This window comes from Labrus bergylta, chromosome 23, assembly GCF_963930695.1.
Source record: "Labrus bergylta chromosome 23, fLabBer1.1, whole genome shotgun sequence".
NCBI classification, from domain to species: Eukaryota; Metazoa; Chordata; class Actinopteri; order Labriformes; family Labridae; genus Labrus; species Labrus bergylta.
This window is the reverse complement of record NC_089217.1, coordinates 4,943,404-4,956,217: the sequence shown is the minus strand read 5'-3', so window position 1 is coordinate 4,956,217 and position 12,814 is coordinate 4,943,404. Positions and strand designations below refer to the sequence as shown.

The 12,814-nt window shown below is 40.4% G+C and overlaps 2 protein-coding genes across 2 annotated transcripts; both read right to left on the bottom strand.

Moving 5' to 3' along the window:
* Positions 1 to 2: 2 nt before the first annotated feature.
* On the bottom strand, positions 3 to 3,447 carry LOC109995659 (protein mono-ADP-ribosyltransferase TIPARP-like). The gene is made up of 5 exons (XM_020649457.3): positions 2,606 to 3,447; positions 2,108 to 2,276; positions 1,685 to 1,872; positions 1,361 to 1,609; positions 3 to 796 (listed from the first exon to the last, which is right to left on the bottom strand). Exons 1-5 carry the CDS (start codon positions 3,445 to 3,447, stop codon positions 346 to 348), a joined length of 1,899 nt encoding a protein of 632 aa, XP_020505113.2. The 3' UTR covers positions 3 to 345.
* A 1,628-nt stretch (positions 3,448 to 5,075) lies between these two features.
* Positions 5,076 to 9,991, bottom strand: trim35-14 (tripartite motif containing 35-14). The gene is made up of 7 exons (XM_020649458.3): positions 9,847 to 9,991; positions 8,447 to 8,867; positions 7,038 to 7,133; positions 6,644 to 6,874; positions 6,531 to 6,553; positions 6,316 to 6,434; positions 5,076 to 6,156 (listed from the first exon to the last, which is right to left on the bottom strand). Exons 2-7 carry the CDS (start codon positions 8,864 to 8,866, stop codon positions 5,612 to 5,614), a joined length of 1,434 nt encoding a protein of 477 aa, XP_020505114.2. The 5' UTR covers position 8,867; positions 9,847 to 9,991; the 3' UTR covers positions 5,076 to 5,611.
* Positions 9,992 to 12,814: the final 2,823 nt, after the last annotated feature.

Sequence of the window (12,814 nt, the reverse complement as noted above, 5' to 3'; positions counted from 1 at the left end):
AGTTTTTGTTTTTTACAAATGGAGATTATATCACAGAGAGATTCATGTATTGAGTGAAAAGTTTATTTTCATGAACACAACAGATTTGACAGAAAAACAAAACGTACTTAATTCCATCAATATAAAACATCTGAATTACCAAAACAAAGAAATTGTAATTAATAAAGTGCTTCTTATATTTGAACTACATGGTTGCATGTCTTTATTGCTGAGCAGAACTTCATTGAATATCATCTACTGTTGATAACATTTAATACATTTGAAGGTTTTATAACAGCAGTTTTAAATCCAAACAATTAGCATCAAGCTAATGAACTCTGCTAACAGTGCTGCTCTTGTTTGATTTCAACAAATGTCTATCTCCCTGGGCAGCTCTTTGTATTTGATAAGGTAGTATGGATAGCACTGACAGCTGTCAAAAACTACAAACATGGTGGGATGGTCCATGTTGTCCACGCAGGTGTCGTAGCGACAGTACTGCTTCGCCTTGGAGCTGAGCGGAGGCGGCCTGCGGTAGTTATTCCTTCCGATGCTCACCTTTCCAACCAGGACTTTGGCGAGGAACATGTGGCGGACCTCGCTCGGCCCCACCTTGGCTGAAAAGGTGTTGGAGAACGAGGCGCTGGTAGCGAAGTAGGAACCGTAACCGTAGGACGCTCCGTTAACCCCGGCCACGCGCGGGTCGAAGTTGTCGTGGCAGATCTCCTCCGCGGCGTCTCCGGTCGTGCCGTGGAAGAGATGTCGCTCCAGCGGTTCCTTCTGCTTGGCGTGATGCTTCTGCATGTACACCTTGTGCCTGTTTGGAACATAAAAATCAAAGTGTAGCCTGTGTTTTAGGATGCATTTCTCCTTCACCTTACATAAAACCAATTTCAAATATGCACTGGGACAAATGAATCACAAGAAACACTATTAATGCACAGATTATTCAATCATTTATCCATTTATCAACAAAATACAGCTGTTGCTTCAAGGTGGTCAAATCAAAGAACTTTGTAGATATAAGACGTTTAAGTATCATCAGTATTGTTACCTGTTTTTTGTCATTCTGCAACTACTCATCACCTTCTAGAAAAATTCTTGGAACAGGTTCCTCAGTCCTGCAGATTAATAATTAAAGCTGTTTCCCATGACGCTTGGTTGAAAAAATAATTGGGATTGCGTAATCCACATTTGGTGTATGTCGGATCTAATCGAAATAAACTACACTTCCCAAGTTTTTCCAATGTAGTCGAATTATAGTTTTGTAGTTCTCTGGCTGCATGGAAATATTTGCTTTAGATACTCAGGATCATCTTTGTCAAACCCAGCAAGTTATATATATATATATATATATAAGAGTCTAAAACAGAAGCCTGACCTCTGGTACTTATCCCAGTGGAGTTGGTTCTGGACCTGCTGGATTTGGATGACGTCCACTTTGGACTCAGGCAGGCTCTCATAGAAGAGGTTTTGGACCGTCTGGTAAACCTGTGAGCCCATGGGTACGTCCACTAGGCTGTAGTCCTGCCCCACAACCAGAGACCACACAGGAGGATACCAGGAGGTGAACTCCTCCAGAGGGTTAACGCTGAAGTTAGCTGCTGAAGGTTCAGTCTGGATTCCAGTCCTGAAAGAAAAAAAGTAATGAAGAGGAACTGGACCATGTGATTGTTAAGACACATAAGAGATCCAGAATACTCACTGTAGGTAAGGTCGCATGGACTCCAGGGAGCGGTAGACGGGTCTGCAGCGGACGTCTCTCTGGAAACCCGTGGTGACGTTGGTCTGGGTCATAGTGGTGAAGTCCACTTTGTACTGCTGAGCGCCGATGTTGAAGGAAAACTCGGGTTCTTTTTTACTCATGCTGTTGAGCAGCAGGGCGGAGATACTCTACGACAACATGAACCAATGAAATGGAAGAGAGTAGAGGACGGGCAGAAAAAAAATACAAGAAAATAATTAAAGACAGAGGGACTCGGGTTGATATAATAAACACACAATGGAAAAATGGACAGGAATAAAACGACAACAAAAGGTAAAAGAGTGAAAGGAAGATAAATGGTCTTTAAATGTGCCACGCATTAGGGACGTCCAAACAAAATCAGTAAATAAAGTCAACATTCACCTCCTCGTACTCGTCCCAGCTGAGATTGTTCCACCAGTAGATTTTCCATTGGTTGGGAAAATGCTGGTTCCTGAGTGGATTGTCAGAGTTGGTGAGTCGTCTGACCCTGTCATACTTCGTCTGATCGTCCAAATCCATCATGTCAAAGCTCAGAGTGTTGTGGGCATTCCTGAAGGGAGGATAAAAAAATAAAAATAAAAATAAAAGCTTATATGGGCGTGATTACACAAGTGTGTGAAAACAACTGTCTACCAGATCGGGCAACTATTTATCCCCTCAATATTCTGACAAACGCGCCTAGATTTAAAACAAACCCCAAAAAGCAGTCATTTGTTTGTTTACTTTTTTATTTGATTTGTTACACTTTATTTATATCTGCACTGAAAATAGTCCCGCTGTAAATTGTATGAACTGCTCTGAAAAAAAGACATTCAAAAGATGTTTTTTGTTTTATATCCATTATAATATATTTGACTCCTGTCCAGCCCTCTTACTCACCCGTCTTTGATGAAAACGACCTCTTGATTGACGTCACAGTAAGACCTCTCCATTAGAAGCTGAGAGCGAGCGGGGAGGTCGATCCATTGGTGGGCGCTCACGGCCCACAGCTGCCAGTGAAACGGGTAAGGAGTGTGGTGCATCTTACACGTTTTACCCGCGCGGCACAGATTCAGCAGGAAGTTGTCGCAGATAAGCGTGCAGCCGCAGAACTTGGTGTGGAAAGGAGACGGGACAGGTACATCTGACGGGACTTTTGGCTTGGTGGGGGTAGCCGTCGGGGTGTGGACGGCTGGTTTGACCTCTTCCTTTGTAGGGGTGCTTGGCTGAGTGACAGGCAGTTGGGTGATGATGAGTGGAAGAGGGACGATGAGGGAGGTGTTTTGGATTGCAGGGGTCATCTGTGTTTGCCCTGAGTGGCTTGGTTGTGTTTGGGTGCTGTTTTGGGGGAAAGTGAGCACGATGCAGGACGTGTTCTGGGTGGCGCTGTGCTGTTGACCGATGGACTGGATGACCATGTGCGGCTGAACGAGGCTGTAAGAAGTTGCCTCGCTGCTTTCGCTTTCACTTTCACTGGGAGCTGTCGTCTTCCCCTGTGCGGAGGTCAGAGGGGTCAAATGAACACTGACGCTGTAAGGGTTGGAGGTCCAGGCGACGTCAACCTGCTGGGATCTCATGGCGTCCCACACTGGGAGACTACAGTTGGTGTCAGCAGGGATTTCCAGCAGGAGGAGAGACGGGCTCAGTAAGGTGACTTTGTGAGATTTGGACGAGGTCTCTGAAGATAATGCATCTTTTTCCACCTTTCTCTTACGCCTTCTGGAGGATTCAACAAAAGGCATCTTGGATCTCCTGTAAATCACTGAGAACATTTGTTTTTTTTCAGTCAATGAGCCTAAAAAAACAATGAGGTAAGTCTCAACTATTAGTAAATTTGAGGAGGGCACATGGGTTAAGACAGCAAAGAGGACATAGTAAGTTAGCTTGGGGAATTATAAATATAATTGAAACCCCCTCCCGTTTGCCACCAAGAACTCTGGACTAATAACTCTGAAACTATCTATTCAAAAGTACACTCAGTTTACTGCACATTGCATATATTGCACAAGTTTACTTTTTCTTTAAATTTTTATTTTATTTTATTGTTTGCATCTTTTACCATTCTATTTATTTTATTGACCATTTTGTTTTGTATCTTTTGCACAATTTAGAATTTATTACTGTAAATATTATTCATCTTATTTTACCTCATTTAATTATACCTTATTTTGGTTGTATAGCACCGTGGGACGGAGACAAACGCAATTTCGAGTCCACTGTATGTCTGGCATATTTTGAAATTGACAATAAAGTTGACTTTGACAACCAAAGTACCGTACATCACATTTTATTAGCTTAATGCAATTCTGTTATTTAGAATCCAAATACTTAACATTAACATCCTGGAAAATGTGTCTAAATTAATCTCTATCAATTGTCATTAATATAACTATTTATTTAAATTTTTACCAGCACAAATTTTACCCAACAACTCACCTATAAAGGTGTGGGTTGCCACCAAGAACTCTGGACTAACAACTCTGAAGATATCTATTCAAAAGTACACTCAGTTTACTGCACATTGCACATTTTCCACAAGTTTACTTTTTCTTTAAATATTTATTTTATTTTATTTTACTTACCATTTTTTTTAATTATTTACCTTTTTTTTTTCTTGTTGTGTACCTTTTGCACAATTTAGAATTTATTACTGTAAATATTATTTATCTTATTTGACCTCATTTTATTTTATTTTATTTTATTTACCGTTTTATTTTATTTTATTTTATTTACGATTTCATTTTTTTTATTTACCATTTAAAAAAAAAATTATTTACCATTTTGTTGTGTACCTTTTGCACAATTTAGAATTTATTACTGTAAATATTATTTATCTTATTTGACCTCATTTTATTTTACCTTACTTTGGTTGTATAGCACCGCGGGACGGAGACAAACACAATTTCGATTCCACTGTTGAATTGACTTTGATCACCAAAGTACATCACATTTTATTAATTTAATGCAATTCTGTTATTTAGAATCCAAATATTTAACTTCCTGGAAAACGTGTCTAAATTAATCTCTATCAATTGTCATTAATATAACTATTTATTTAAATTTTTACCCAAAAACTCACCTATAAAGGTGAGGGATTAACAGACTTGCTGAGCTAGTGTGTAGCTACATGCAGCATTAGCTCTGCGGTTGTAACGAGCTAATAAATAAAGTTGAAGGCTAATTAATATAAAGCTAATTTCACCGTCTGAAACCTTACTAACACCTGCTGAGGCCTGAGGCGTTTATGAAGCAGAAGTATGAGAAACAATTTGACACAAAAGTGAAGAAAAGAGCAAGTTACACTCACAGTTTGTTGAAAGAAATGAACTAAAAGCTGGCAGGTCGGTGAAAGAAGTGACACACTGCAGGATGAAGGTCAAGTGGGAGGGGCTTATAGAGGTGTTCAAACTTTAATGTTCACACAGCACATTTTCATTTTTGAAAATCATTTATTCGTGAAATTAGCACTCATCAGTGACATCATCAGTAATGGCACATAAAGCATCATTTGAGCCATAAATCCAGTGATCTGAACACATTGTGGAAATTAAAAACAAACCATGTTCAGCTACTGTCATGCACATAACATAAAATATATCAATGTTTGAATCATCAAAACAAAACCAATATTTATTTAGGATATTTTCAGGCTTTAAAAAAAACAAAAAACACTCATTATGATTGAGATGATGTTTTTTTTCCACAAACAAAGTGTTTTCAAAGTGCAGAGGTTAAACTGAAGTGAGCTCTCCAGGACTACAAACTGAACAGACAAAGATTTGTTGTGTTTTTAACTGGAGAAAGGTCGAAGGATGTCGGAAAATGTTAAATGTTAAAATTATGTGATTTGATTTCAGATTCTGAGCGCCTGCCTATCTCCCCTTCCTGCTGAAGAAAACTGGAATTTCAACAATACCCAACAGCTTTGACAGAAACCTCCAGTGGTTCCACTCTCAACGGACACTGCTGGCAACCCACCCAGAAGTACGGAAAAACTTTCTCGGTGAGGCCGTTCTTGAAGGTGTAGATGTGCGTGTTGTCTTGGGGGTCGTAGAAAGACACCCTGCCCTTGTCACAGTCCAGCAGCACCCTGATCTTCTGCGGGTTCTTCTTCAGGGCAAGTCTCGTCAACGGAGAGGTGCCGGCAAAATGCATTTTGTGGTAGTAGTACACACACAGGTATCCGTTTTTTAACACCGAAGACACTTTCTCTTTCCTCACGACCGATTCTTTGGCCACGCCGACGACCCACGCGGTGTTGTCTCCCACGCTGACGTCCCAGGCGTGTTTCCCCGACGTGAAGCCCTCGCGGCCCAGGACGGCCGTGTCCGGGTGGAATCTCTCCGGGTTGTCGGGCAGCTTCTGCCTCTCCTCACTGTCACAGACGCTGGTGAGGTCGTCTGACAGGACGAGCCACGGGGCAGCCGTGTTGGGATCCAGAGTCACCGGGCCTGAAGGGAACATGGCAGACTGTCAGCCGTCTCTACTCTGACTGTATCTCATTCTGCATCCACAGCTTGTATTCACCTCACAGTGAGGGGGAAATTCATCGGACAGTTAGAGGAATAAACCTCACGATAATCTGAATTTAAACTCGATAATTTACTCACTGTATTTCACAATTGTTTGCATCTTCTCCCAAACATGGAATCCCAGAGAACCCAGATACTTAGCCACATCTATGAGCGATTCAGGAGCATTGACGGGGTCTTCGACTGGGCAGTTTGCTCTTTAAGGAAACAGAGTTAAAAAAAATAAAATAAAAGTAAACATCTTGTTATAAAAGCACAGAAAATAAAAGCTGAAGAGCTAATTGTTGTTTCACCTTGCCAAAGTCCTCTTGCATTTCTTAAAAGAGAGAGAGAGAAAAAAAGAAAAACTCACACAAGAATCCCAAAAAAAGATCTTTAAATATTTGTGCAATCTTTGGAAACGTACCTGAAGTACAGATATGCCCTCCAAAGCGAGATCCTCCTCCAGAAGTCGGATCGACTCGGTGACGGATGTTATCTGTCCGGTGATTTCTTGGATCTTCTGCATCATCACTCGACTCTTCTGCTCTTCCTCCCCCCTCAGCGCTTCCATCCTGGCGTCCTCCTCGGCTCGCAGGAACATGTGAAGCTTCTCGAACTCCTCGTGGGTAAGCCTCTGCACGAACTGAGCCTGGACCTGAAACCAAACAAGGTGCCACAGATGAGCATGGCATCATCACTGTGTCGTAGATATCACAAAGAATCACCCTGTGTTCACACGGTGCGTAAACCAACCAGGAGGGCCTGAGAACACGTCGTGTGTGACTTCTTTACTTTGTGAACGCAGCATTATACTTCACCTGGATGTACGCCACCGTGTCCTCGTAGTTTTTCTTCATTTTGTCGAAAGCATCCTTCTTTTCTTGCAAAGAGCTGAGGGCTGACTTTATTTTCTCCTGAGCAGATGATAAAAAAGAAATTCAATTTGAAGTCTGTTAGAGCAATTTTTTTTGTGTCTTCAATATGTGTGTGTTCCTTGTTGTAATTCCTTATAGTCACAGTTGAAGGTACAAGTAGAGGAAGGTGTGATCAAAGGTAGGTTTGCATCCTAATGTGGGAGGCACATGGTTTTTTTTGCATAGTAAAGGTTAACTCTGACTGCAGCCTTCATAAAATCAGCTATTTATCACTGTTTTTTTACTCACATGAAGCTGAACATTTCCACTAATGCTGAGGGTGAACCGATCTTGCATGAATTTTTGTGATTTCTAACCTCTTTTTCTGACGCTGTTATCGTCTCATTTCTCTTTGTCCCACAGGAAACTGACCAACGTGTAGTGGCTATTTGTCCAAAAACAACAACAAAAAAATCGAAATAAACTAATATCAAAAATAATCAAATGACCCCTGATGCACCATGGGGCTGTGATGTAAGCAGGCAAAAGAAATCCAATGTCCATGCAAGAGCTGCGGTATTCTGGGGCTTTATTTGAAGAAAGGAAACAAAAGAACAAAGAAACTCGCGGATCCTGCTGCCTCTCTTGCTCTGTTAAAAAACAATAGGCCCACCCAGGTGCATGCTGGTCCTCTACCTGCCTCTTACCTAAAAAAAAAAATACTAGCGCAAAACTAAATTTGCTAAACAAATAACTAGCAAAAGAAAATATTACCCAAATATCTATTCTAAATAAAGAAAATGTGTAGAATAATTAAATAAACAACACCCACATATTAGTGAACTACATACAAAAACTAATTCTAACCTAAATAGCTCCAACACAACGTCTAATTAAACACACTTCTCTCTGCAGACTGATACGATCACAGTTCCTTCTCCAGACTCTTTAATTAGACTCATGTCCCTAGAAACCATCCGCTATTCATAGAAACTGTTTCTTTATTTTTTTAAGATTTATTTTGGGGTTTTGCTTTTATTTTGACAGGACAGGCGGATAGAGCAGGAAATTGAGCGTGGGGAATGACATGCGGGACAGGAGTTGGACTTGAACCTAGGCTGACCACTTTGAGGACTATTGCTGCTGTACATGGGGCGTGACCTAACCGCTAGGCCATCTGCACCCCCAGTTTTTTTTTTTCCTAACAGCAGTCTGTAATCAAGAGATGGCAGAGCGTTTCTATGCATAGATGGAAACAGCCAATATTTAACCCCCCCTTACCAATAAACAGGCTGCAGGTAAACTATCATGTTATACATACAGTGTAATATTAGTCAGTGCTAAAAAAAAAATCTAAAAAATCCAGTGTTTACCTTAACATCTACGACAGCCTCGCTGACAGGGCAGCAATCGTGCTGTTTGTGCCTCCTCGAGGTGTGACAAACCACACAGATTGGCTCCTTGTCCGTCAGGCAGAAAAGCTTGAGCCTCTCCCCGTGGAGAATACACATCTCCCCCGGCTCGCAGTACAGTTCTCCTCCCGTTTCCTCCGTCCCCTCGCTCTCCTGGACGTACGCCTCACACAGGTTCTTCAGGGTCAGGCTGGGCACGGGGTCGTCCACGGACTGGTTTCTGCACAGGGGGCAGTCCCGGCTCCGCCCACGAGTCCAGTACTGCTGCAGGCAGGGCGAGCAGAAGCTGTGGCTGCACTTGAGGACCACCGGCTCTCGGAAGATGTCGCAGCAGATGGGACAGGAGAGATCCACCTCTGGGAGTGAGCGCATGCCCGCCATCCTGAACGACACAAATCAACAATTGATACTTAACATTATAGAATAGAATAGAATAGAATAGAATTACTTTATTGATCCCAAACTGGGAAATTGTGGCGTTACAGCAGCAGGTTGAGCAAAAGACACAATGTTAGCAAATCTAAACATAATATAATATTAACTACAAAGTAAATAAGCACTCAAAATATAAAAAATAAGAATGTGAACATATACAACCAGGATTTAACTTAGCATTACTAGTCTAAAATATGAAAGATTAAATGTAAATGTGCAAAAACAGAGTTGTAAATGGACAGTATTGACATAGGGAGATGTGCAATCAGTGATACTTTGATTATATATTCAATGTATTCCTACTAATCAGTCTGTAATATTGCATGATATGGTTTTCTCTACTAAACATCACAACAGTCTGAGTAAATACTTTTTTATTTCAACTTTCTCCAATTGCAGCGGTTCTTTCTTTAAAGTGACAGAAATACACCTGTTTGTTTGTTTGTTTGTTTGTTTGTTTGTTTAAGATGTAATTTTGTCAATAGTTCACAATTACATAATCAGACATCTTGCAGTTTAAACATCTACAACTTCCTCTGTGTAAAACATTTCTTGGTCAAATATCTGTGAGTGATCCTGTGGGGTTAAAATGTAACTTTAATTAAAGCCTCTGTTTTTAACCTGGGTATTTAGGGTGGGTTATTAAAGGTGTATTACTTTGTATTGTGCATTTTGGGTGCAGTTGTCATGCAAGTTGTTTTACAGGTTTCAACCACAGGTACAGCAAAACAAAGTAACTCCAGCTGCTTTACTGTTAAAGCGAAAGTAGGCGAAAGGTGCAGACACTGACCCAGCACAGAGACAGGCCATGTTTGTATCCACTTTAAATGTCGTCTATTTGCAGATAAATACATTTAAATGAGTTTAAGAATACTTTATATTTATATTGAAAAAACAGTCATAAGAAAAGTTAGAGCCAAACATACCTGACAACAACAGTCTTGTGACAGCTGTCCCAGTAGTACGTGCTGAGAGAGGAGCCCTTCCTGCTTCCTGTTGTGATGAGTCATCCAAAGGGGGCGGAGCCTCAGAGGCAGCGCAGGCTCATTAACCCTTCAACTCACCGGCTCGAACATCTTATTCATTCCCAGTCTGAGTCAATGGATCCAAACTAAGGGAGGAAAATATTACAGGGTAGGCAATGAAACAAGGGAGGACGACAAATCGTAATATACAATTATATGCATATTCCTTTTTGTGTTTTCTTCCTCTCCAGAGCTCGAAATATATTTTTAGAAGTCAAAGAAAACGAAAAACTAACCAACAAGTCATAATTTATTATCTCTATAGTTTAGCATAATATAATGTGTCTTATAGTATTAGATAAGAAAGCATCAACTCTACCAATTGAATCGCTCCATCTCACATTAAACTATTAAAAATATGAAGATGAAATATTAAAACACAAACAAAAAGCAATTCAGTTAGAAACAAGCTGACTTTTTATTTTTATTTATTTAAAAAAAAATTATTGGTTGTTTAAACTGTGGCCTGATCATACTATAACAATCCAATCATGTTACTCTTCGCTTTATAGAGAGGTTTGAGCATAGGACGCCATCTAGTGGTTAAAGTTCAGAAATATATTTATGTTAATTGCAAACCAGATGCCATTTGCTGAGCATATTATGTAGTTAATAGGCAGAGTAATCACTTTACAATTTATGTTTCTAGTTATGAGGTTTCGCTGTACAGTCAGCTTCACACTTGCAGACAGAATCGTTTTCTTTATATTTAATTTAACAGCTAATTCAAATCATTTGTACCGTGCTGCTTTCCAGATTATGCCCAGTGCCATTTGATTCTATTAAAACGCTAATGAGGAAACTTCTCAGTGAATTTTACATTTAATATGTTCGTTTTAGTGGTAAAGTTCTTAGTTACACTTCGTCATGTTCAATGCTAGATTAAAGCTGTAACTGTCCAGAAAGCCTTTTCCTGTCTGTGTTGCTATTTTTATGCTCCAAAGAACAAATAGACGGAGAAAAATGGAGTCAGCTCACTGTGGTTCTAGCTTTTTGATAAATGTGTTGCACAACTTTGAGGTGACAGCGTGCAGACTCTTTCTTTCTGCCCCCTCGGAGCCCAGTTGTGCCCTTTTACAACCTCTGCGTTTAGCCGCAGTGATGATAACTTGATTAACTTCACACAGGAGGATGTGATTGTAGAGGAGCTTCTCATCACAACAGTTTTTATCATCAGTGAGTTAAGGTCTTCTCAAAAGCTGAATCTTGGACTCCTTGGCAGTGGCGGTTCTAGACCACTTTTACTGAGGGGGGCCAAACTGGGGCCAGTTGATTTGTGAGAGGGGAACATTAAACCCAGGTGAAGAATAGACAAAGATGATCACTTTAAAAATAAATATATAAATATTATGCCAAATAATAGCGCACATCATTAAATACCATGATTTCTATTTGTTTCAGTAACAGTATTTAACACTAGATTGTGAGTCTGGTTGTTGAGTCAAATACTGTGTATGCATTGGGGGGGGGTTCTTCATTTTGGAGGGGTGGCCACAGGGGGGACCAAGCTCAGTGTTACAGGGGCCTGTTGGCCCCTGCCTAGAACCGCCCATGCTCCTTGTAGTTTAGTTAGTCAGTCTGTAATCTATAACGCTGTATTTATTCTGCATATATATTTTTTTCTTTTTTGAAAAATCATGTTGTAATGCCCTTAAAAAGAACATACATTTGAGAACTCTTTTTAGTTGAGAGTCCACGTCCCTCTGACGTAATGACGCACAGACGCAAACTTATTCGCTGACTTCTGGCGCTCAAACGTGAAGTTCAGATTTAGCGTTGCGAAAGCAAAACATTCAAGTTAGAAACAAGCAAACTAAGACAATTTGAAGTAGTTTTGGTCCTTGGTGGTGAAAAGTGAACTGCTCTAAGCTATAAACTATAAAGCTGGCAGCAGGACGAGCACGGACTCTGTTCTTGATAAGTGCTGGTTAAAGTTTGGACCGCAGGGAACAACAGCCTGCAGCTAACTACAAGTCCGGGACCCCCCCAAAAAAGTTTGCATAGCCTTCAGCTCCGGGAGGAATCTACCCTCCGTCACATCTTATGAAGCCAAGCTACATGGAACTGGACCCGAGTGCAGAATGAAAAAATAAAAATATTTATTTAAACAAAAAGGCAAACACAAACTTACTTCAAAATCCAACAGGAGAAAACAAGGAGCCACGAGTAAACTGACACACAACATACGACAATGAACTGACACAGAAGGGAAGAAACACAGAGACACACTAGACAGAGGTAATCAAACACAGGTGAGGACAATCAGGTGCAACCAAGGCAGGGAGAAACACAAGACCAGAAACACTGAGGACAACACAAAATAAATCATGAAACACTGAAGACACACAGAACTCAAGATTCTAACAAAACACAGGAGAACACAGAGAAACACGAGGATAATAAATGATAAAATAAAAACAGAAAACACTGAAGACAAAACTAGGAAATCATCAACACTAGGAAACATTAACACACAAGGGAAACAGGCAACACTGGGATAAAGCGGGGAAACTCAAATACAAAATACAAAACCAAATCATGACACTGGAACTGATGCTGAAGCCTTTCATAAGAATTAAATACACATGGAAACGCCGAACTGACTGCAATAAGGTAAGGAATGCTGTTTAATTGATTTTCTCACATCTGGCTTTTTAAATGTTTATTGTGGTGCATGTGAGTTGAATTTCTTTTGCATGTCGTCACTATCTTCATCTGTGTCTTGCTTTGTTTATAATGGGTTTCTCCTCTGATGCCCTATGATTGTAACATATATGTATTTATTTAAAAAAGGCTTGGAAGTTGACTGATAGATTACGCTCTCTCTTTCCCTGGCTTGCTCACTCGTTGAATTTTGCATATGTGCCAT

Coding starts and splice junctions, on each gene's coding strand:
- LOC109995659 (XM_020649457.3), bottom strand. CDS start 3,447: ATGCCTTTTGTTGAATCCTCCAGAAGGCGTAAGAGAAAGGTGGAAAAA. Junction 2,277..2,605: donor GTCGTTTTCATCAAAGACGG/GTGAGTAAGAGG, acceptor TCCTCCCTTCAG/GAATGCCCACAACACTCTGA. Junction 1,610..1,684: donor TCCATGCGACCTTACCTACA/GTGAGTATTCTG, acceptor TTTTTCTTTCAG/GACTGGAATCCAGACTGAAC.
- trim35-14 (XM_020649458.3), bottom strand. CDS start 8,866: ATGGCGGGCATGCGCTCACTCCCAGAGGTGGATCTCTCCTGTCCCATC. Junction 6,554..6,643: donor AGGGCATATCTGTACTTCAG/GTACGTTTCCAA, acceptor CTCTCTTTTAAG/AAATGCAAGAGGACTTTGGC. Junction 6,157..6,315: donor GCAAACAATTGTGAAATACA/GTGAGTAAATTA, acceptor TGTTCCCTTCAG/GCCCGGTGACTCTGGATCCC.